This window comes from Oncorhynchus keta, unplaced genomic scaffold (genome assembly GCF_023373465.1).
Source record: "Oncorhynchus keta strain PuntledgeMale-10-30-2019 unplaced genomic scaffold, Oket_V2 Un_contig_1027_pilon_pilon, whole genome shotgun sequence".
NCBI lineage: Eukaryota > Metazoa > Chordata > Actinopteri > Salmoniformes > Salmonidae > Oncorhynchus > Oncorhynchus keta.
In genome coordinates this window covers 110337-135652 of record NW_026277059.1, presented here as the reverse complement: position 1 = coordinate 135652, position 25316 = coordinate 110337, and the positions used below count along the sequence as shown (strand labels likewise).

Genomic DNA, 25316 nt, shown 5'->3' with positions numbered 1-25316 from the left:
TACCATTCTTTATTCATGGCTGTGTTCGAAAGCAAAATTGTGAGTGAGCCCACTCCCTTGGCTGAGAAGCAACTCCACACATGAATGGTCTCAGGATGCTTTACTGTTGGCATGACACAGAACTGATGGTAGCGCTCACCTTGTCTTCTCCGGACAAGCTTTTTTCCGGATGGCCCAAACAATCGTAAAGGTGATTCATCAGAGAAAATGACTTTACCCCAGTCCTCAGCAGTCCAATCCCAGTTCCCTTTGCAGAATATCAGTCTGTCCCTGATGTTTTTCCTGGAGAGAAGTGTCTTCTTTGCTGCCCTTCTTGACACCAGGCCATCCTCCAAAAGTCTTCCCCTCACTGTGCGTGCAGATGCACTCACACCTGCCTTCTGCCATTCTTGAGCAAGCTCTGAATGGTTGATTGCAATCTTACTGGCAGCATAATCTGCCTGTGAAGCCCTTTTTGTGCAAAGCAATGATGATGGCACGTGTTTCCTTGCAGGTAACCATGGTTGACAGAGGAAGAACAATGATTCCAAGCACCACCCTCCTTTTGAAGCTTCCAGTCTGTTATTCGAACTCAATCAGCATGACAGAGTGATCTCCAGCCATGTCCTCGACAACACCCACACCTGTGTTAACGAGAGAATCACTGACATGATGTCAGCTGGTCTTTTTGTGGCAGGGCTGAAATTCAGTGGAAATGTTTTTGGGGGATTCAGTTAATTTGCATGCAAATAGGGACTTTGCAATTAATTGCAATTCATCTGATCACTCTTCATAACATTCTGGAGTATATGCAAATTGCCATCATACAAACTGAGGCAGCAGACTTTGTTGAAAATTAATATTTGTGTCAATATCAAAAGTTTTGGCCATGACTGTATACTAAACAAAAACGATTGATTTCAAAGTTTAACAAACTATAGAACTCTAAGCACAAGGTCTGGCAATGTGTTTTTGTGAAATGTTCAGTGGAAATTGTTAAAAGTAGTTGTGCAGCATAGAGTTGTTTTTTTACTTTGAAAATCAAATGGTTTTTGTTTGGTATATATTTAAAAAGTGAAAAATCGGAGTCTCAGTGTAATTCCGTTACCGTGGAAGTGCGCTTCACTCACTGTATGATCACTACAGTCTCCCTTGACACAATAACAGGAGGCTGTGGAGTTCAAAGCAGAGGTTTGCAGGGCTGAAAACAAGACACCTGAGAGGATGTGGAGGATAATGTGTGTTTCCTCTTCTTCCTATTGTCCACTGGATCCGGTGAAGCCAAGGAAGCTCTCTGTTATTGATACACCGTCCTGTGCTAGCCCTCCTTGACAGCTGCAGCTGGACCCAACAGTCACTGTGTGTTTTGGAAAAAAGTTTCCTAATGCGCTTAACGGCAATAGAGCGAGGACGAGGTCAGATGACTTGGTCTGGCCTCCGTCCAGGAAGTGCTAAAAACACAAGGGTCAGTGCACAGGAAGTTGTAGTCATTTGGAAAATGAAAAAATATATAAATAAAAGAGGGATGAGGGCTACAGGAAATGGGGAAGGAGCGATACAAGAGAGGGATGAGGGCTACAGGACATGGGGAAGGAGTGATAAAAGATGGATGAGGGCTACAGGACATGGGGAAGGAGCGATAAAAGAGAGGGATGAGGGCTACAGGACATGGGGAAGGAGCAATAAAAGAGCAAAGAAGCTAATGTGTAAATCAAGTTATTTGAAACCTAGTTCCCTAGAACTATAAGAAAGTTACTGGGATGGATTTAGAGTAGGGTCAAGAAGTTTGCACTGGAAACACCCTACCAAAAGAAAACCCAGTGAGACAGAGAGGGCCTGCAGACACGATGTTCATGACAGTCAGTACAGACGGCTAGCAGACACTTACGATGTTCATGACAGTGAGTGCAGACGGCTAGCAGACACTAACGATGTTCATGACAGTCAGTACAGACGGCAAGCAGACACTTACGATGTTCATGACAGTCAGTACAGACGGCTAGCAGACACTTGCGATGTTCATGACAGCCAGTACAGACGGCTAGCAGACACTTACGATGTTCATGACAGCCAGTACAGACGGCTAGCAGACACTAACGATGTTCATGACAGTCAGTACAGACGGCTAGCAGACACTTACGATGTTCATGACAGTCAGTACAGACGGCTAGCAGACACTTGCGATGTTCATGACAGCCAGTACAGACGGCTAGCAGACACTTACGATGTTCATGACAGCCAGTACAGACGGCTAGCAGACACGTACGATGTTCATGACAGTCAGTACAGACAGCTAGCAGACACTTACGATGTTCATGACAGCCAGTACATACGGCTAGCAGACACAAATGATGTTCATGACAGTCAGTACAGACGGCTAGCAGACACTTACGATGTTCATGACAGTCAGTACAGACGGCTAGCAGACACTAACGATGTTCATGACAGCCAATACAGACAGCTAGCAGACACTTACGATGTTCATGACAGTCAGTACAGGCGGCTAGCAGACACTAACGATGTTCATGACAGCCAGTACAGACAGCTAGCAGACACTTACGATGTTCATGACAGCCAGTACGTAGCTCTCCACGCCCTTGCTGCCGTGGTACTCCACCATCTTGGAATCGGCCACCACCAGCGTTTCCACCCACTTCTCCCTGCTGATGGAACGCTGGCGTATCCTCCTCTTCCTCCGCTGGCGTCTCTCCCAGCGCTCCCGTTGCCTCTCAACACGCTCCAACGCCGCAGCGGGATCTGAGGGCGGAGCCATGACAAATATTGTGGTTGTAGAGTTGTAGCTTTAGTATTGTGTTTAAAAATAGCATGGACTTTTTTTGTGTTATCCTTGATTGGTTTGAACTTCGTTACACCATATATTAGTAAGGGATGTTTATGTAAAACATGTTATGTGTTTGATCAGGTCAGTTACACCAACTATAGTCAATAGTGAATGTATCCAAAACTGTACATCATATATATGAAAAGTCAGCTAAGTGGCAACAGAGTTAGAACCCTATACAGTACACACTGATGCATTGTGTTGAACATAACATGTACTCTATAAAGAAACATACAACAGAGTTAGAACCCTATACAGTACACACTAATGCATTGTGTTGAACATAACATGTACTCTATAAAGAAACATACAACAGAGTTAGAACCCTATACAGTACACACTAATGCATTGTGTTGAACATAACATGTACTCTATAAAGAAACATACAACAGAGTTAGAACCCTATACAGTACACACTAATGCATTGTGTTGAACATAACATGTACTCTATAAAGAAACATACAACAGAGTTAGAACCCTATACAGTACACACTAATGCATTGTGTTGAACATAACATGTACTCTATAAAGAAACATACAACAGAGTTAGAACTCTATACAGTACACACTAATGCATTGTGTTGAACATAACATGTACTCTATAAAGAAACATACAACAGAGTTAGAACCCTATACAGTACACACTAATGCATTGTGTTGAACATAACAGGTACTCTATAAAGAAACATACAACAGAGTTAGAACCCTATACAGTACACACTAATGCATTGTGTTGAACATAACATGTACTCTATAAAGAAACATACAACAGAGTTAGAACCCTATACAGTACACACTAATGCATTGTGTTGAACATAACATGTACTCTATAAAGAAACATACAACAGAGTTAGAACCCTATACAGTACACACTAATGCATTGTGTTGAACATAACATGTACTCTATAAAGAAACATACAACAGAGTTAGAACCCTATACAGTACACACTAATGCATTGTGTTGAACATAACATGTACTCTATAAAGAAACATACAACAGAGTTAGAACCCTATACAGTACACACTAATGCATTGTGTTGAACATAACATGTACTCTATAAAGAAACATACAACAGAGTTAGAACCCTATACAGTACACACTGATGCATTGTGTTGAACATAACATGTACTCTATAAAGAAACATACAACAGAGTTAGAACCCTATACAGTACACACTAATGCATTGTTGAACATAACATGTACTCTATAAAGAAACATACAACAGAGTTAGAACCCTATACAGTACACACTAATGCATTGTGTTGAACATAACATGTACTCTATAAAGAAACATACAACAGAGTTAGAACCCTATACAGTACACACTAATGCATTGTGTTGAACATAACATGTACTCTATAAAGAAACATACAACAGAGTTAGAACCCTATACAGTACACACTAATGCATTGTGTTGAACATAACATGTACTCTATAAAGAAACATACAACAGAGTTAGAACCCTATACAGTACACACTGATGCATTGTGTTGAACATAACATGTACTCTATAAAGAAACATACAACAGAGTTAGAACCCTATACAGTACACACTAATGCATTGTGTTGAACATAACATGTACTCTATAAAGAAACATACAACAGAGTTAGAACCCTATACAGTACACACTAATGCATTGTGTTGAACATAACATGTACTCTATAAAGAAACATACAACAGAGTTAGAACCCTATACAGTACACACTAATGCATTGTGTTGAACATAACATGTTTTTTTAAATTTTATTTCACCTTTATTTAACCAGGTAGGCTAGTTGAGAACAAGTTCTCATTTGCAACTGCGACCTGGCCAAGATAAAGCATAGCAGTGTGAACAGACAACACAGAGTTACACATGGAGTAAACAATTTAGCAAGTCAATAACACAGTAGAAAAAAATGGGCAGTCTATATACAATGTGTGCAAAAGGCATGAGGAGGTAGGCGAATAATACAATTTTGCAGATTAACACTGGTGATAAATGATCAGATGGGCATGTACAGGTAGAGATATTGGTGTGCAAAAGAGCAGAAAAGTAAATAAATAAAAACAGTATAAAAACAGTATGGGAATGAGGTAGGTGAAAAAGGGTGAGCTATTTACCAATAGACTATGTACAGCTGCAGCGATCGGTTAGCTGCTCGGATAGCTGATGTTTGAAGTTGGTGAGGGAGATAAAAGTCTCCAACTTCAGCGATTTTTGCAATTCGTTCCAGTCACAGGCAGCAGAGTACTGGAACGAAAGGCGGCCAAATGAGGTGTTGGCTTTAGGGATGATCAGTGAGATACACCTGCTGGAGCGCGTGCTACGGATGGGTGTTGCCATCGTGACCAGTGAACTGAGATAAGGCGGAGCTTTACCTAGCATGGACTTGTAGATGACCTGGAGCCAGTGGGTCTGGCGACGAATATGTAGTGAGGGCCAGCCGACTAGAGCATACAAGTCGCAGTGGTGGGTGGTATAAGGTGCTTTAGTGACAAAACGGATGGCACTGTGATAGACTGCATCCAGTTTGCTGAGTAGAGTGTTGGAAGCCATTTTGTAGATGACATCGCCGAAGTCGAGGATCGGTAGGATAGTCAGTTTTACTAGGGTAAGCTTGGCAGCGTGAGTGAAGGAGGCTTTGTTGCGGAATAGAAAGCCGACTCTGGATTTGATTTTTGATTGGAGATGTTTGATGTGAGTCTGGAAGGAGAGTTTGCAGTCTAGCCAGACACCTAGGTACTTATAGATGTCCACATATTCAAGGTTGGAACCATCCAGGGTGGTGATGCTAGTCGGGCATGCGGGTGCAGGCAGCGATCGGTTGAAAAGCATGCATTTGGTTTTACTCGCGTTTAGGAGCAGTTGGAGGCCACGGAAGGAGTGCTGTATGGCATTGAAGCTCGTTTGGAGGTTGGATAGCACAGTGTCCAATGACGGGCCGAAAGTATATAGAATGGTGTCGTCTGCGTAGAGGTGGATCAGGGAATCGCCCGCAGCAAGAGCAACATCATTGATATATACAGAGAAAAGAGTCGGCCCGAGAATTGAACCCTGTGGCACCCCCATAGAGACTGCCAGAGGACCGGACAGCATGCCCTCCGATTTGACACACTGAACTCTGTCTGCAAAGTAATTGGTGAACCAGGCAAGGCAGTCATCCGAAAAACCGAGGCTGTTGAGTCTGCCGATAAGAATTTGGTGATTGACAGAGTCGAAAGCCTTGGCGAGGTCGATGAAGACGGCTGCACAGTACTGTCTTTTATCGATGGCGGTTATGATATCATTTAGTACCTTGAGTGTGGCTGAGGTGCACCCGTGACCGGCTCGGAAACCAGATTGCACAGCGGAGAAGGTACGGTGGGATTCGAGATGGTCAGTGACCTGTTTGTTGACTTGGCTTTCAAAGACCTTAGATAGGCAGGGCAGGATGGATATAGGTCTATAGCAGTTTGGGTCCAGGGTGTCTCCCCCTTTGAAGAGGGGGATGACTGCGGCAGCTTTCCAATCCTTGGGGATCTCAGACGATATGAAAGAGAGGTTGAACAGGCTGGTAATAGGGGTTGCGACAATGGCGGCAGATAGTTTCAGAAATAGCGGGTCCAGATTATCAAGCCCAGCTGATTTGTACGGGTCCAGGTTTTGCAGCTCTTTCAGAACATCTGCTATCTGGATTTGGGTAAAGGAGAACCTGGAGAGGCTTGGGTGAGGAACTACGGGGGGGGCGGAGCTGTTGGCCGAGGTTGGAGTAGCCAGGCGGAAGGCATGGCCAGCCGTTGAGAAGTGCTTATTGAAGTTTTCGATAATCATGGATTTATCGGTGGAGACCGTGTTTCCTAGCCTCAGTGCAGTGGGCAGCTGGGAGGAGGTGCTCTTGTTCTCCATGGACTTCACAGTGTCCCAGAACTTTTTGGAGTTGGAGTTACAGGATGCAAACTTCTGCCTGAAGAAGCTGGCCTTAGCTTTCCTGACTGACTGCGTGTATTGGTTCCTGACTTCCCTGAACAGTTGCATATCACGGGGCTATTCGATGCTATTGCAGTCCGCCACAGGATGTTTTTGTGCTGGTCGAGGGCAGTCAGGTCTGGAGTGAACCAAGGGCTGTATCTGTTCTTGGTTCTGCATTTTTGAACGGAGCATGCTTATCTAAAATGGTGAGGAAGTTACTTTTAAAGAATGACCAGGCATCCTCAACTGACGGGATGAGGTCAATGTCCTTCCAGGATACACGGGCCAGGTCGATTAGAAAGGCCTGCTCACAGAAGTGTTTTAGGGAGCGTTTGACAGTGATGAGGGGTGGTCGTTTGACTGCGGCTCCGTGGCGGATACAGGCGATGAGGCAGTGATCGCTGAGATCCTGGTTGAAGACAGCGGAGGTATATTTGGAGGGCCAGTTGGTCAGGATGACGTCTATGAGGGTGCCCTTGTTTACAGAGTTAGGGTTGTACCTGGTGGGTTCCTTGATGATTTGAGTGAGATTGAGGGCATCTAGCTTAGATTGTAGGACTGCCGGGGTGTTAAGCATATCCCAGTTTAGGTCACCTAACAGAACAAACTCTGAAGCTAGATGAGGGGCGATCAATTCACAAATGGTGTCCAGGGCGCAGCTGGGAGCTGACGGGGGTCGGTAGCAGGCGGCAACAGTGATAGACTTGTTTCTGGAGAGAGTAATTTTCAAAATTAGTAGTTCAAACTGTTTGGGTATGGACCTGGAAAGTATGACATTACTTTGCAGGCTATCTCTGCAGTAGACTGCGACTCCGCCCCCTTTGGCAGTTCTATCTTGACGGAAGATGTTATAGTTGGGTATGGAAATCTCTGAATTTTTGGTGGCCTTCCTGAGCCAGGATTCAGACACGGCAAGGACATCAGGGTTAGCAGAGTGTGCTAAAGCAGTGAGTAAAACAAACTTAGGGAGGAGGCTTCTGATGTTGACATGCATAAAACCAAGACTTTTCGATCACAGAAGTCAACAAATGAGGGTACCTGGGGGCATGCAGGGCCTGGGTTTACCTCCACATCACCCGCGGAACAGAGAAGGAGTAGTATGAGGGTGCGGCTAAAGGCTATCAAAACTGGTCGCCTAGAGCGTTGGGGGCAGAGGATAAGAGGAGCAGGTTTCTGGGCATGGTAGAATATATTCAGGGCATAATGCGCAGACAGGGGTATGGTGGGGTGCGGGTACAGCGGAGGTAAGCCCAGGCACTGGGTGATGATGAGAGAGGTTGTATCTCTGGACATGCTGGTTGTAATGGGTGAGGTCACCGCATGTGTGGGGGGTGGGACAAAGGAGGTAACAGGGGTATGCAGAGTGGATCTAGGGGCTCCATTGTGAACTAAAACAATGATAACTAACCTGAACAACAGTATACAAGGCATATTGACATTTGGGAGAGACATACAGCGAGGCATACAGTAATCACAGGTGTTGAATTGGGAAAGCTAGCTAAAAACAGTAGGCGATGTACTCTATAAAGAAACATACAACAGAGACAATTCAGTCTTTTCTAAATGTCTTGAGGGAATTCAAGTGAGCGTTACGCACGCTTAACCCTGTGAGAGAGGAAGTGGGGATTTTATGCATGCTTGAGACAGAAGTTTACAGTCTGGTGGAAGAGGTTTTATTTCCCTCCTAAAATGCCTGGTAAACCAGATGATCTTTCCTGGTTCTCTCTAGCATCCCCAGCCATCTGCAGGATATTCCAACAATTCTCTTGACCTATTCCCTGTGGGTGAAGTCAACCAAGACTCCAGTGAAGTGCACGTTCAAGTGAGTTCGAAATAGTTATTTTCAAAATAGTTCAAGTCCCGGGGGCCTGCAATGAATTCCTAATGGCATATTTACATATCTCTCTTGCATAATACTGCCTCTCGGATATTTCATCCGGCAATGTGTTTCAGGGCTTAATTAAGGCTCCTGGTATTTCAAACAGGCCCCATTACCAGCCCAACTGTTCCTAGGCCGTCTTCCTCCACCTCTAGAGAGTGGAATTCAGTGTGTGTGTGTACTGTATGTGTTTGTGTTTGTGTGATAGATCCAGGTTGGGATAGGGATCTCTCAGTGGATCGGCCCTGTTTCAATACTTAGAAAATGCACCCTCCCTTCCATAAAGCATGACTGATCTGGCACCATCTGGATGGGTTTGGTTGGATCTGACATGTAAAATCAGTTGTTGTCAGAAGTGGGATCTTTGTTTTGTCCAATCCGACCTTGTGAGATTGGTGATTAGTTCAAGGAAGGGAAGGAAAGGTGCATCTTTAAAGTATTGGAACAGTCACATCCTCGAAGGCCTCTATAATGGAGTGTGTGATGCCAGGTCACGACAGGAGGCTTCACCTTTGACCCCACAGGTACCGTTGGTGGTATGGTCTCCAGAGATGGGCTGTACCAACTGGCTTTGGGTGGGGGAGGTGTGGCGCTTGTAGATAATGTGGACTTGTGGTGCCGTCAACTCATCACTGGACCGCTCCAATGGCCGGATAAAGAACTCCTCCTGGGACAGCTTGAACAGCCCAGTCTACAGAGGGAGGTAGGTAGGTCAGTATTGCTTTTGTTATGAGAAAAACATAGTGATCATATTGTACAGGGAGAAAGGGCATCAGAATTGCTTTATTTTATTTATTTAAATGGTCCTAAGCAAGGACATTCTATGGGGTGAAAGTGAGGTCAAAATGTATTATACAGTATATGAGAAATATAGTGATCCTATTGTACAGGGAGAAAGTTGGTCAGAAATGCTTTATTAATACAGAAAATACAGTCCTAAGCAAGCACATTGTTTGGGTAGAAAGAGGGGAATAAAACAGTAAAACACAGTCTACTGGGAGAACAGCTGCTTTGATATAGGAAGAACACAGCACATTCTACTGGGAGAACAAGGGAGAACAGCTGCTTTGATATGGGAAGAACACAGTTAGCACATTCTACTGGGAGAACAAGGGATCACAACTGCTTTGATATGGGAAGAACACAGTTAGCACAGTCTACTGGGAGAACAAGGGATCACAACTGCTTTGATATGGGAAGAACACAGCACATTCTACTGGGAGAACAAGGGATCACAACTGCTTTGATATAGGAAGAACACAGTTAGCACATTCTACTGGGAGAACAGCTGCTTTGATATGGGAAGAACACAGCACATTCTACTGGGAGAACAAGGGATCACAACTGCTTTGATATAGGAAGAACACAGTTAGCACATTCTACTGGGAGAACAAGGGATCACAACTACTTTGATATGGGAAGAACACAGTTAGCACAGTCTACTGGGAGAACAAGGGATCACAACTACTTTGATATGGGAAGAACACAGCACAGTCTACTGGGAGAACAAGGGATCACAACTGCTTTGATATGGGAAGAACACAGCACATTCTACTGGGAGAACAAGGGATCACAACTGCTTTGATATAGGAAGAACACAGTTAGCACATTCTACTGGGAGAACAAGGGATCACAACTGCTTTGATATGGGAAGAACACAGTTAGCACATTCTACTGGGTGAGAGATGGGTCAAAATTGCTTCAGAGAGAAATAAATGCAATCAGCTTCATGAAAATGTGCCATTAGGTTACAGTATTACATAAACGCAAGTTATCTTGGGATTTATCATGTGATTATTTTCCCTTCCCTTTGGGAGCAATACAAGGACATATGAGAGAAAACGCACCGACTGAAATTGAGTCATAACTATAATGGCGAAATCGCGAATGCTCCGCAACAATGATTTAGACTTATGACAGTCTTCAACCCAGTAGTCTGGCCTCTGGGCTTCTGGCTCAGCCGTAGCTGTGGAACTTAGAGCGAAATGTGGCATTGTGCCAAATCAAACGCTGTGGGTCTGGAGCCCGTCGATCTCTCCTCAATATATCCAATTGCTATCATTTTAAAGAAACAACATTTCCAGTCCAGTAAGTCCCCCTCCCCCAGGTTCAAAGAGTTTAAAAGGACATATTCACTATATAGTATATACACCTTGGATTCAACTAGAAGTTGACTATTCAAGAACATGGACATTTATGAGGATGCTCTGAGAAAGTTTCTCCATTGGCCAAAAGTCCCTTATTGTGGGGAAAACAAGCATTTACAGTCACTTAAACTTAGAAGTATCACAAATGTTTAGGTTTACATGCAAATGTTTGAATTTCTAGAACAAATGGAAAAAAAAGGCAGAAATTGAGAGATATATTATTAGAAAGGGAGAAATGAATACAGTAATAATGGAACAGTATGATGTTGTTGGATAGGGCTTGTAGGGAGAAAGGAATACAGTAATAATGGAACAGTATGACGTTGTTGATAGGGCTTGTAGGGAGAAAGGAATACAGTAATAATGAAACAGTATGATGTTGTTGATAGGGCTCGTAGGGAGAAAGGAATACAGTAATAATGGAACAGTATGATGTTGTTGATAGGGCTTGTAGGGAGAAAGGAATACAGTAATAATGGAACAGTATGATGTTGTTGGATAGGGCTTGTAGGGAGAAAGGAATACAGTAATAATGGAACAGTATGATATTGTTGGGTAGGGCTTGTAGGGAGAAAGGAATACAGTAATAATGGAACAGTATGATGTTGTTGGATAGAGCTTGTAGGGAGAAAGGAATACAGTAATAATGGAACAGTATGATGTTGTTGGATAGGGCTTGTAGGGAGAAAGGAATACAGTAATAATGGAACAGTATGATGTTGTTGGATAGGGCTTGTAGGGAGAAAGGAATACAGTAATAATGGAACAGTATGATATTGTTGGGTAGGGCTTGTAGGGAGAAAGGAATACAGTAATAATGGAACAGTATGATGTTGTTGGATAGGGCTTGTAGAGAGAAAGGAATACAGTAATAATGGAACAGTATGATGTTGTTGGATAGGGCTTGTAGGGAGAAAGGAATACAGTAATAATGGAACAGTATGATGTTGTTTGATAGGGCTTGTAGGGAGAAAGGAATACAGTAATAATGGAACAGTATGATGTTGTTGGATAGGGCTTGTAGGGAGAAAGGAATACAGTAATAATGGAACAGTATGATATTGTTGGGTAGGGCTTGTAGGGAGAAAGGAATACAGTAATAATGGAACAGTATGATGTTGTTGGATAGGGCTTGTAGGGAGAAAGGAATACAGTAATAATGGAACAGTATGACGTTGTTGATAGGGCTTGTAGGGAGAAAGGAATACAGTAATAATGAAACAGTATGATGTTGTTGATAGGGCTCGTAGGGAGAAAGGAATACAGTAATAATGGAACAGTATGATGTTGTTGGATCGGGCTTGTGGGGAGAAAGGAATACAGTAATAATGGAACAGTATGATGTTGTTGATAGGGCTTGTAGGGAGTAAGGAATACAGTAATAATGGAACAGTATGATGTTGTTGGATCGGGCTTGTGGGGAGAAAGGAATACAGTAATAATGGAACAGTATGATGTTGTTGATAGGGCTTGTAGGGAGTAAGGAATACAGTAATAATGGAACAGTATGATGTTATTGGATAGGGCTTGTAGGGAGAAAGGAATACAGTAATAATGGAACAGTATGATGTTCTTGATAGGGCTTGTAGGGAGAAAGGAATACAGTAATAATGGAACAGTATGATGTTGTTGATAGGGCTTGTAGGGAGAAAGGAATACAGTAATAATGGAACAGTATGATGTTCTTGATAGGGCTTGTAGGGAGAAAGGAATACAGTAATAATGGAACAGTATGATGTTGTTGGATAGGGCTTGTAGGGAGAAAGGAATACAGTAATAATGGAACAGTATGATGTTGTGGGACGTGGACAGCAGTCACAGAGGAGAGATGGGACGTGGACAGCAATCACAGAGGAGAGATGGGACGTGGACAGCAATCACAGAGGAGAGATGGGACGTGGACAGCAATCACAGAGGAGAGATGGGACGTGGACAGCAGTCACAGAGGAGAGATGGGACGTGGACAGCAGTCACAGAGGAGAGATGGGACGTGGACAGCAGTCACAGAGGAGAGATGGGACGTGGACAGCAGTCACAGAGGAGAGATGGGACGTGGACAGCAGTCACAGAGGAGAGATGGGACGTGGACAGCAGTCACAGAGGAGAGATGGGACGTGGACAGCAATCACAGAGGAGAGATGGGACGTGGACAGCAATCACAGAGGAGAGATGGGACGTGGACAGCAATCACAGAGGATAGATGGGACGTGGACAGCAGTCACAGAGGAGAGATGGGACGTGGACAGCAGTCACAAAGTAGAGATGGGACGTGGACAGCAATCACAGAGGATAGATGGGATGTGACAGTGAACAAAGAGGAGAGGTAGAATGTGGACAGCGGTCACAGAGGAGAGATGGGACGTGGACAGCAATCACAGAGGAGAGATGGGACGTGGACAGCAATCACAGAGGAGAGATGGGACGTGGACAGCAATCACAGAGGAGAGATGGGACGTGGACAGCAATCACAGAGGATAGATGGGACGTGGACAGCAATCACAGAGGAGAGATGGGACGTGGACAGCAATCACAGAGGAGAGATGGGACGTGGACAGCAGTCACAGAGGATAGATGGGACGTGGACAGCAATCACAGAGGATAGATGGGATGTGACAGTGAACAAAGAGGAGAGGTAGAATGTGGACAGCGGTCACAGAGGAGAGGTGGTATGTGGACAGCAATCACAGAGGATAGATGGGACGTGGACAGCAATCACAGAGGATAGATGGGATGTGACAGTGAACAAAGAGGAGAGGTAGAATGTGGACAGCGGTCACAGAGGAGAGGTGGTATGTGGACAGCGTTCACAGATGTGACAGTGAACACATGCTTTATAATTCAGTTTGAGTGACCTACACTAGTGGATAGGTAAGACAATGAGAGGTAAATTGATAATGCGTAAACACAACACAGGCTCCATCGCTTGTTCTGTTCATGGAAGCATTATGATGTTTCTCACACCCACATGTCATCGATGACATCCAGCCTGATTTTAGATGAAAGCTGCTCTAACACTTGTGATGTCAAACGCATCCCCTCAAGCACAGCTCACAGGTCCCTTCACCAACCAGTCACTGGTTTTCCATGGATGGTACAATCTAATAATAGAACTACACTAACAGAGCAGGAATGAGGCCAACAGCACGTAATGAATTCAGAGACTATAACTATAAAAAATAATACTTAAACATCATCTGTTCAGACGTGTGTTTAAAGATTGAAACTAAGTTGAAGCCAGTGTGGCATACAACATTATACAGTACTACTTACTGCTTATTGCAAAGCATTAGCATATTTTTATCAGAGCTAGAGGAATTAAATACACCTCTAATGAATCGTCATTTACAATTTCACCTAAAAATGTAATAAATCTTCTTTGGTTTTGTATAATGATAATAATATATGCAATTTAGCAAACACTTTTATCCACTCTCATGCACAGAACCAAAGTGGAAAACAAACTGGATAGGACCAGTCATTGGCATCGATCAACATTATGTTTTTGATCAATTGTATTTCTACTTTGACTTGTTACCCTAGGAACAGAGAAGTTCCAGAAGTTAAATGTTTTGCATGACCCTTTAGGATGTGAAAGTAAAAAGATATCTCAGTAGGTTAGCAGTTAGCAGTGACGGTCTCAGTAGGTGAGCAGTCAGCAGTGACGGTCTCAGTAGGTGAGCAGTCAGCAGTGACGGTCTCAGTAGGTGAGCAGTTAGCAGTGACGGTCTCAGTAGGTGAGCAGTTAGCAGTGACGGTCTCAGTAGGTGAGCAGTTAGCAGTGACGGTCTCAGTAGGTGAGCAGTCAGCAGTGACGGTCTCAGTAGGTGAGCAGTCAGCAGTGACGGTCTCAGTAGGTGAGCAGTTAGCAGTGACGGTCTCAGTAGGTGAGCAGTCAGCAGTGACAGTCTCAGTAGGTGAGCAGTCAGCAGTGACGGTCTCAGTAGGTGAGCAGTTAGCAGTGACGGTCTCAGTAGGTGAGCAGTCAGCAGTGACGGTCTCAGTAGGTTAGCAGTTAGCAGTGACGGTCTCAGTAGGTGAGCAGTTAGCAGTGACGGTCTCAGTAGGTGAGCAGTCAGCAGTGACAGTCTCAGTAGGTGAGCAGTCAGCAGTGACGGTCTCAGTAGGTGAGCAGTCAGCAGTGACGGTCTCAGTAGGTGAGCAGTCAGCAGTGACGGTCTCAGTAGGTGAGCAGTCAGCAGTGACGGTCTCAGTAGGTGAGCAGTCAGCAGTGACGGTCTCAGTAGGTTAGCAGTCAGCAGTGACGGTCTCAGTAGGTTAGCAGTTAGCAGTGACGGTCTCAGTAGGTGAGCAGTTAGCAGTGACGGTCTCAGTAGGTGAGCAGTCAGCAGTGACGGTCTCAGTAGGTGAGCAGTCAGCAGTGACGGTCTAGGTAGGTTAGCAGTCAGCAGTGACGGTCTCAGTAGGTGAGCAGTTAGCAGTGACGGTCTCAGTAGGTGAGCAGTCAGCAGTGACGGTCTCAGTAGGTGAGCAGTTAGCAGTGACGGTCTCAGTAGGTTAGCAGTTAGCAGTGACGGTCTCAGTAGGTTAGCAGTCAGCAGTGACGGTCTCAGTAGGTTAGCAGTTAGCAGTGACGGTCTCAGTAGGTGAGCAGTCAGCAGTGACGGTCTCAGTAGGTTAGCAGTTAGCAGTCACGGTCTCAGTAGGTCAGCAGTGACGGTCTCAGTAGGTCAGCAGTGACGGTCTCAGTAGGTTAGCAGTGACGGTCTCAGTAGGTCAGCAGTGACGGTCTCAGTAGCTTAGCAGTTAGCAGTGACGGTCTCAGTAGGTCAGCAGTGACGGTCTCAGTAGGTCAGCAGTGACGGTCTCAGTAGGTCAGCAGTGACGGTCTCAGTAGGTTAGCAGTTAGCAGTGACGGTCTCAGTAGGTTAGCAGTTAGCAGTGACGGTCTCAGTAGGTGAGCAGTCAGCAGTGACGGTCTCAGTAGGTGAGCAGTCAGCAGTGACGGTCTCAGTAGGTGAGCAGTTAGCAGTGACGGTCTCAGTAGGTGAGCAGTCAGCAGTGACAGTCTCAGTAGGTGAGCAGTCAGCAGTGACGGTCTCAGTAGGTGAGCAGTTAGCAGTGACGGTCTCAGTAGGTGAGCAGTCAGCAGTGACGGTCTCAGTAGGTTAGCAGTTAGCAGTGACGGTCTCAGTAGGTGAGCAGTTAGCAGTGACGGTCTCAGTAGGTGAGCAGTCAGCAGTGACAGTCTCAGTAGGTGAGCAGTCAGCAGTGACGGTCTCAGTAGGTGAGCAGTCAGCAGTGACGGTCTCAGTAGGTGAGCAGTCAGCAGTGACGGTCTCAGTAGGTGAGCAGTCAGCAGTGACGGTCTCAGTAGGTGAGCAGTCAGCAGTGACGGTCTCAGTAGGTTAGCAGTCAGCAGTGACGGTCTCAGTAGGTTAGCAGTTAGCAGTGACGGTCTCAGTAGGTGAGCAGTTAGCAGTGACGGTCTCAGTAGGTGAGCAGTCAGCAGTGACGGTCTCAGTAGGTGAGCAGTCAGCAGTGACGGTCTAGGTAGGTTAGCAGTCAGCAGTGACGGTCTCAGTAGGTGAGCAGTTAGCAGTGACGGTCTCAGTAGGTGAGCAGTCAGCAGTGACGGTCTCAGTAGGTGAGCAGTTAGCAGTGACGGTCTCAGTAGGTTAGCAGTTAGCAGTGACGGTCTCAGTAGGTTAGCAGTCAGCAGTGACGGTCTCAGTAGGTTAGCAGTTAGCAGTGACGGTCTCAGTAGGTGAGCAGTCAGCAGTGACGGTCTCAGTAGGTTAGCAGTTAGCAGTCACGGTCTCAGTAGGTCAGCAGTGACGGTCTCAGTAGGTCAGCAGTGACGGTCTCAGTAGGTTAGCAGTGACGGTCTCAGTAGGTCAGCAGTGACGGTCTCAGTAGCTTAGCAGTTAGCAGTGACGGTCTCAGTAGGTCAGCAGTGACGGTCTCAGTAGGTCAGCAGTGACGGTCTCAGTAGGTCAGCAGTGACGGTCTCAGTAGGTTAGCAGTTAGCAGTGACGGTCTCAGTAGGTTAGCAGTTAGCAGTGACGGTCTCAGTAGGTCAGCAGTGACGGTCTCAGTAGGTCAGCAGTGACGGTCTCAGTAGGTCAGCAGTGACGGTCTCAGTAGGTTAGCAGTTAGCAGTGACGGTCTCAGTAGGTTAGCAGTTAGCAGTGACGGTCTCAGTAGGTCAGCAGTGACAGTCTCAGTAGGTCAGCAGTGACGGTCTCAGTAGGTTAGCAGTGACGGTCTCAGTAGGTCAGCAGTGACGGTCTCAGTAGGTTAGCAGTTAGCAGTGACGGTCTCAGTAGGTCAGCAGTGACGGTCTCAGTAGGTCAGCAGTGACGGTCTCAGTAGGTCAGCAGTGACGGTCTCAGTAGGTTAGCAGTTAGCAGTGACGGTCTCAGTAGGTGAGCAGTCAGCAGTGACAGTCTCAGTAGGTGAGCAGTCAGCAGTGACGGTCTCAGTAGGTGAGCAGTTAGCAGTGACGGTCTCAGTAGGTGAGCAGTCAGCAGTGACGGTCTCAGTAGGTTAGCAGTTAGCAGTGACGGTCTCAGTAGGTGAGCAGTTAGCAGTGACGGTCTCAGTAGGTGAGCAGTCAGCAGTGACAGTCTCAGTAGGTGAGCAGTCAGCAGTGACGGTCTCAGTAGGTGAGCAGTCAGCAGTGACGGTCTCAGTAGGTGAGCAGTCAGCAGTGACGGTCTCAGTAGGTGAGCAGTCAGCAGTGACGGTCTCAGTAGGTGAGCAGTCAGCAGTGACGGTCTCAGTAGGTTAGCAGTCAGCAGTGACGGTCTCAGTAGGTTAGCAGTTAGCAGTGACGGTCTCAGTAGGTGAGCAGTTAGCAGTGACGGTCTCAGTAGGTGAGCAGTCAGCAGTGACGGTCTCAGTAGGTGAGCAGTCAGCAGTGACGGTCTAGGTAGGTTAGCAGTCAGCAGTGACGGTCTCAGTAGGTGAGCAGTTAGCAGTGACGGTCTCAGTAGGTGAGCAGTCAGCAGTGACGGTCTCAGTAGGTGAGCAGTTAGCAGTGACGGTCTCAGTAGGTTAGCAGTTAGCAGTGACGGTCTCAGTAGGTTAGCAGTCAGCAGTGACGGTCTCAGTAGGTTAGCAGTTAGCAGTGACGGTCTCAGTAGGTGAGCAGTCAGCAGTGACGGTCTCAGTAGGTTAGCAGTTAGCAGTCACGGTCTCAGTAGGTCAGCAGTGACGGTCTCAGTAGGTCAGCAGTGACGGTCTCAGTAGGTTAGCAGTGACGGTCTCAGTAGGTCAGCAGTGACGGTCTCAGTAGCTTAGCAGTTAGCAGTGACGGTCTCAGTAGGTCAGCAGTGACGGTCTCAGTAGGTCAGCAGTGACGGTCTCAGTAGGTCAGCAGTGACGGTCTCAGTAGGTTAGCAGTTAGCAGTGACGGTCTCAGTAGGTTAGCAGTTAGCAGTGACGGTCTCAGTAGGTCAGCAGTGACGGTCTCAGTAGGTCAGCAGTGACGGTCTCAGTAGGTCAGCAGTGACGGTCTCAGTAGGTTAGCAGTTAGCAGTGACGGTCTCAGTAGGTTAGCAGTTAGCAGTGACGGTCTCAGTAGGTCAGCAGTGACAGTCTCAGTAGGTCAGCAGTGACGGTCTCAGTAGGTTAGCAGTGACGGTCTCAGTAGGTCAGCAGTGACGGTCTCAGTAGGTTAGCAGTTAGCAGTGACGGTCTCAGTAGGTCAGCAGTGACGGTCTCAGTAGGTCAGCAGTGACGGTCTCAGTAGGTCAGCAGTGACGGTCTCAGTAGGTTAGCAGTTAGCAGTGACGGTCTCAGTAGGTTAGCAGTGTCGGTCTCAGTAGGTTAGCAGTGACGGTCTCAGTAGGTCAGCAGTGACGGTCTCAGTAGGTCAGCAGTGACGGTCTCAGTAGGTCAGCAGTGACGGTCTCAGTAGGTCAGCAGTGACGGTCTCAGTAGGTCAGCAGTGACGGTCTCAGTAGGTTAGCAGTGACGGTCTATCTCCCTCTCTCGCACTCACCAGGCCGTCACAAGTGCTTATAGCCGCCCTCCCCTTGATGGTTGCCTGGTCCCACACGTCCCCGATAAAGTGGCACAGCGAAGGGCCATGGCTGCGTATTTTGGCCCCCTCCATGCCACCGTACCTTCGCTCAGTCAGGAAGCCAGGAGCCAGCAGGTGTGGGTTGAGGGTGAGGTTGAAGTGCAGATTGTGGCCACCGTGCTGCAACTGGTAGAACACCCGTGTAGGGTTTCCTGGTTCCCCCTGGGTTTCCCTCCGTTGTACCCGGCTGACGCGGTGGGACACAAAGTTGGACAGGAAGTGACCTTTGGCGTCCACTCGGTAGGGGTGAACGACCTCGTACTGCGGAAGCCCCTGTAGAAAGCTCTCTGGTTGGGAGAGAAAATAAAAACATGCTGTCTACTAATTGACTGTGAGGTTGTAAACAAACTTGGCAAGCTGTAAACAGTTCCATCTGCACAAGAAACACATACACTATCCATCATTTCAACAGGGGTTGAATATGACTACAGTATGTCTGTCTTTTTTACTTGAGGATGAGCATGTGACCCAGTATCCACCAATGGCAGGCAATAGTCATGTGGAGTCGTGGATGAGGTCTCACAACGGGCGCTAACTAACTAGGGCTTTGGGTTACTATAGAAGCTGACTGGAGTGTCGATCAGTCTGCTGTACTCTCCTACGCTACGTCTGCCTACACCCGGATCCTGGCAGGGGGGCAACATCACGGTGATCGGCGGCGTGCTGGCCCGCTGTGCCACCTTCAATGAGCGGATGAGGCTTAAGGCCCTCAATTACACGCAGACAGAAACGTACACGCGCACACAAGCACCGTTCAAAGAACGGTATGAATTTTAATAGCAGCATGCACCTCACAGCACTTTAATCAAATGCTAGTGGTGCCCTAGCAGTATGCTAGATGTGCCCTAGTAGTATGCTAGTGGTGCCCTAGCAGTATGCTAGATGTGCCCTAGCAGTATGCTAGATGTGCCCTAGTAGTATGCTAGATGTGCCCTAGTAGTATGCTAGTGGTGCCCTAGTAGTATGCTAGATGTGCCCTAGTAGTATGCTAGATGTGCCCTAGTAGTATGCTAGATGTGCAATAGCAGTATGCTAGATGTGCCTTAGTAGTATGCTAGATGTGCCCTAGTAGTATGCTAGATGTGCCCTAGTAGTATGCTAGTGGTGCCCTAGCAGTATGCAAGATGTGCCCTAGCAATATGCTAGATGTGCCCTAGTAGTATGCTAGATGTGCAATAGTAGTATGCTAGTGGTGCCCTAGTAGTATGCTTGATGTGCCCTAGTAGTGTGCTAGATGTGCCCTAGTAGTATGCTAGTGGTGCCCTAGTAGTATGCTACATGTGCCCTAGTAGTATGCTAGATGTGCCCTAGCAGTATGCTAGATGTGCCCTAGTAGTATGCTAGATGTGCAATAGCAGTATGCTAGATGTGCCCTAGCAGTATGCTAGATGTGCCCTAGTAGTATGCTAGATGTGCCCTAGTAGTATGCTAGATGTGCCCTAGTAGTATTCCTAGATGTGCCCTAGTAGTATGCTAGCGGTGCCCTAGTAGTATGCTAGATGTGCAATAGCAGTATGCTAGATGTGCCCTAGTAGTATTCCTAGATGTGCCCTAGTAGTATGCTAGCGGTGCCCTAGTAGTATACTAGATGTGCCATAGCAGTATGCTAGATGTGCCCTAGTAGTATGCTAGTGGTGCCCTAGTAGTATGCTAGTGGTGCCCGAGTAGTATGCTAGATGTGCCCTAGTAGTATGCTAGATGTGCAATTGCAGTATGCTAGATGTGCCCTAGCAGTATGCTAGATGTGCCCTAGTAGTATGCTAGTGGTGCCATAGTAGTATGCTAGATGTGCCCTAGTAGTATGCTAGATGTGCCCTAGCAGTATGCTAGATGTGCCCTAGTAGTATGCTAGATGTGCCCTAGTAGTATGCTAGATGTGCCCTAGTAGTATGCTTGATGTGCCGTAGTAGTATGCTAGATGTGCCCTAGTAGTATGGTAGATGTGCCCTAGTAGTATGCTAGATGTGCACTAGTAGTATGCTAGATGTGCACTAGTAGTATGCTAGTGGTGCCCTAGTAGTATGCTCGATGTGCAATAGCAGTATGCTAGTGTAACAGTATACTTTTAAACCGTCCCCTCGCCCATACCCGGGCGCGAACCAGGGACCCTCTGCACACATCAACAACAGTCATCCACGAAGCATCTTTACCCATCGCTCCACAAGAGCCGCGGCCCTTGCAGAGCAAGGGGAAATAGTACTTCAAGGTCTCAGAGCAAGTGACGTAACCGATTGAAACGCTATTTAGCGCACACCGCTAACTAAGCTAGCCGTTTCACATCCGTTACACTAGATGTGCCCTAGTTGTATGCTAGATGTGCCCTAGTAGTATGCTAGATGTGCCCTAGTAGTATGCTAGTGGTGCCCTAGTAGTATGCTAGATGTGCCATAGCAGTATGCTAGATTTGCCCTAGTAGTATGCTAGATGTGCCCTAGTAGTATTCCTAGATGTGCCCTAGTAGTATGCTAGTGGTGCCCTAGTAGTATGCTAGATGTGCCCTAGCAGTATGCTAGATGTGCCCTAGTAGTATGCTAGATGTGCCCTAGCAGTATGCTAGTGGTGCCCTAGTAGTATGCTAGATGTGCCCTAGTAGTATGCTTGATGTGCCCTAGTAGTATGCTAGATGTGCCCTAGTAGTATGGTAGATGTGCCCTAGTAGTATGCTAGTGGTGCTCTAGTAGTATGCTAGATGTGCCCTAGTAGTATGCTAGATGTGCCCTAGCAGTATGCTAGATGTGCCCTAGTAGTATGCTAGATGTGCCCTAGTAGTATGCTAGTGGTGCCCTAGTAGTATGCTAGATGTGCCATAGCAGTATGCTAGATGTGCCCTAGTAGTATGCTAGATGTGCCCTAGTAGTATTCCTAGATGTGCCCTAGTAGTATGCTAGTGGTGCCCTAGTAGTATGCTAGATGTGCCCTAGTAGTATGCTTGATGTGCCCTAGTAGTATGCTAGATGTGCCCTAGTAGTATGGTAGATGTGCCCTAGTAGTATGCTAGATGTGCACTAGTAGTATGCTAGTGGTGCCCTAGTAGTATGCTAGATGTGCAATAGCAGTATGCTAGATGTGCCCTAGTAGTATGCTAGATGTGCCCTAGTAGTATGCTAGATGTGCCCTAGTAGTATGCTAGTGGTGCCCTAGTAGTATGCTAGATGTGCCATAGCAGTATGCTAGATGTGCCCTAGTAGTATGCTAGATGTGCCCTAGTAGTATTCCTAGATGTGCCCTAGTAGTATGCTAGTGGTGCCCTAGTAGTATGCTAGATGTGCCATAGCAGTATGCTAGATGTGCCCTAGTAGTATGCTAGATGTGCCATAGCAGTATGCTAGATGTGCTCTAGCAGTATGCTAGATGTGCCCTAGCAGTATGCTAGATGTGCCCTAGCTATATGCTAGATGTGCCATAGCAGTATGCTAGATGTGCCCTAGTAGTATGCTAGATGTGCCCTAGTAGTATGCTAGTGGTGCCCTAGTAGTATGCTAGATGTGCAATAGCAGTATGCTAGATGTGCCCTAGTAGTATGCTAGATGTGCCCTAGTAGTATGCTAGATGTGCCCTAGCAGTATGCTAGATGTGCCCTAGTAGTATGCTAGATGTGCCCTAGTAGTATGCTAGTGGTGCCCTAGTAGTATGCTAGATGTGCAATAGCAGTATGCTAGATGTGCCCTAGTAGTATGCTAGATGTGCCCTAGTAGTATGCTAGATGTGCCCTAGTAGTATGCTAGAGGTGCCCTAGTAGTATGCTAGATGTGCCATAGCAGTATGCTAGATGTGCCCTAGTAGTATGCTAGTGGTGCTCTAGTAGTATGCTAGTGGTGCCCTAGTAGTATGCTAGATGTGCCCTAGCAGTATGCTAGATGTGCCCTGGCAGTATGCTAGTGGTGCCCTAGTAGTATGCTAGTGGTGCCTTAGTAGTATGCTAGTGGTGCCCTAGTAGTATGCTAGTGGTGCCCTAGTAGTATGCTAGATGTGCCCTAGTAGTATGCTAGTGGTGCCCTAGTAGTATGCTAGTGGTGCCCTAGTAGTATGCTAGATGTGCCCTAGTAGTATGCTAGTGGTGCCCTAGTAGTATGCTAGTGGTGCCCTAGTAGTATGCTAGTGGTGCCCTAGTAGTATGCTAGTGGTGCCCTAGTAGTATGCTAGTGGTGCCCTAGTAGTATGCTAGTGGTGCCCTAGCAGTATGCTAGTGGTGCCCTAGCAGTATGCTAGTGGTGCCATAGCAGTATGCTAGTGGTGCCCTAGTAGTATGCTAGTGGTGCCCTAGTAGTATGCTAGTGGTGCCCTAGTAGTATGCTAGTGGTGCCCTAGTAGTATGCTAGTGGTGCCCTAGTAGTATGCTAGTGGTGCCCTAGTAGTATGCTAGTGGTGCCCTAGTAGTATGCTTGTGGTGCCCTAGTAGTATGCTAGTGGTGCCCTAGTAGTATGCTAGTGGTGCCCTAGTAGTATGCTAGTGGTGCCCTAGTAGTATGCTAGTGGTGCCCTAGTAGTATGCCAGTGGTGCTCTATAAAACACAGACCTAACAGAAAGATCTGTAAGACATCTTTATTCCTGCCTAAAATTCAAAGAGTAATTCAGAACAGGTTTCACTTCAAAAGTCAGACCAGTCTGTCTCACAGGAGTAAACAGGGAGCTGATTTGAATGGGTGAGATGCGGTGGAGGTATATAGGAGGTGAAGGGTAGTGATTGTTTTTTTTCTTTGATTTGGGGTGTTAATAAGAGTCGCTCTCACAGGGAATGTGTTATACCAACCCTGAGACTGTTGAATCCTTTGATAGAGGACAGTGCCCACCAGTAGTGTCAAGTGCCATCCCAAATGCCACTGCTGCAGTACCAAGCTATCTCCCCTGTGTCAGTCCATCGCCTCGCAAACCCATTACACTTAGCCTTGGCTCCCCAGAGCACCCGCTACGGTTGATTTGTATGGATGGTAGAGTGTCAAACAGCCCAAGGGTGTATCTAGACTGCTTATGGAAGGCCTTTCCCTTGTTCACTAAAGCTGATACAGAACACAGGGAGACCAAGGGGAAAGGGGGGAAGGAGAGAGAGAAGGGGTGAAGGAGAGAGAGAAGGGGTGAAGGAGAGAGAGAAGGGGTGAAGGAGAGAGAGAAGGGGTGAAGGAGAGAGAGAAGGGGGGAAGGAGAGAGAGAAGGGGTGAAGGAGAGAGAGAAGGGGTGAAGGAGAGAGAGAAGGGGTGAAGGAGAGAGAGAAGGGGGGAAGGAGAGAGAGAAGGGGTGAAGGAGAGAGAAGGGGTGAAGGAGAGAGGAGGGGTGAAGGAGAGAGAGAAGGGGTGAAGGAGAGAGAGAAGGGGGAAGGAGAGAGAGAAGGCGTGAAGGAGAGAGAGAGAATGGGGGAAGGAGAGAGAGAAGGGGGAAGGAGAGAGAGAGAAGGGGGAGGAGAAGGAGAGAAGAAGGGGAAGGAGAGAGAGAAGGGGGAAGAAGAGAGAAGGGGTGAAGGAGAGAGAGAAGGGGTGAAGGAGAGAGAGAAGGGGTGAAGGAGAGAGAGAAGGGGTGAAGGAGAGAGAGAAGGGGGGAAGGAGAGAGAGAAGGGGGAAGGAGAGAGAAGGGGTGAAGAAGAGAGAAGGGGTGAAGGAAGAGAGAGAGAAGGAGAGAGGGGTAAAGGAGAGAGAGAAGGGGTGAAGGAGAGAGAGAAGGGGTGAAGGAGAGAGAGAGGGGTGAAGGAGAGAGAGAAGGGGTGAAGGAGAGAGAGAAGGGGTGAAGGAGAGAGAGAAGGGGTGAAGGAGAGAGAGAAGGGGTGAAGGAGAGAGAGAAGGGGTGAAGGAGAGAGAGAAGGGGTGAAGGAGAGAGAGAAAGGGGTGAAGGAGAGAGAGAAGGGGTGAAGGAGAGAGAGAAGGGGTGAAGGAGAGAGAGAAGGGGTGAAGGAGAGAGAGAAGGGGTGAAGGAGAGAGAGAAGGGGTGAAGGAGAGAGAGAAGGGGTGAAGGAGAGAGAGAAGGGGGGAAGGAGAGAGAGAAGGGGGAAGGAGAGAGAGAGAAGGGGGAAAGGGGGAAGGAGAGAGAGGGGAAGGAGAGAGAGAGGGGGAAGGAGAGAGAGAAGGGGTGAAGGAGAGAGAGAAGGGGGAAGGAGAGAGAGAAGGGGGAAGGAGAGAGAGAAGGGGTGAAGGAGAGAGAGAAGGAGAGGGAGAAGGGGGAAGGAGAGAGAGAAGGGGTGAAGGAGAGAGAGAAGGGGTAAAGGAGAGAGAGAAGGGGTGAAGGAGAGAGAGAAGGGGTGAAGGAGAGAGAGAAGGGGTGAAGGAGAGAGAGAAGGGGTGAAGGAGAGAGAGGGGGTGAAGGAGAGAGAGAAGGGGTGAAGGAGAGAGAGAAGAGGGGAGAGAAAGAGAGAGATGCGCAACTGGAATATTTGTTCAAAAGTAAGTGTAGTACTGGTATTCTTTTTTTAAATCAACCCCCCTTTTTTCTCACACCAAGACACTTCAGCTCAGGGGCCAACTTTAGGTTAACTACTGTATCTAGTATATTAAACACAGGAGGTC

General features: G+C 47.0%; 1 protein-coding gene across 1 annotated transcript in view; it reads right to left on the bottom strand.

Moving 5' to 3' along the window:
- The window catches only part of LOC118372296 (A disintegrin and metalloproteinase with thrombospondin motifs 7), a 200145-nt gene that overhangs the window by 173270 nt on the left and 1559 nt on the right, over positions 1-25316 (bottom strand). The window contains exons 2-4 of the mRNA XM_052500303.1: positions 18747-19114; positions 9144-9324; positions 2540-2736 (exon numbers count right to left, since the gene is read on the bottom strand). Coding sequence (XP_052356263.1) covers positions 2540-2736; positions 9144-9324; positions 18747-19114 — 746 coding nt within the window. The remainder of the gene's footprint in view (positions 1-2539; positions 2737-9143; positions 9325-18746; positions 19115-25316) is intronic.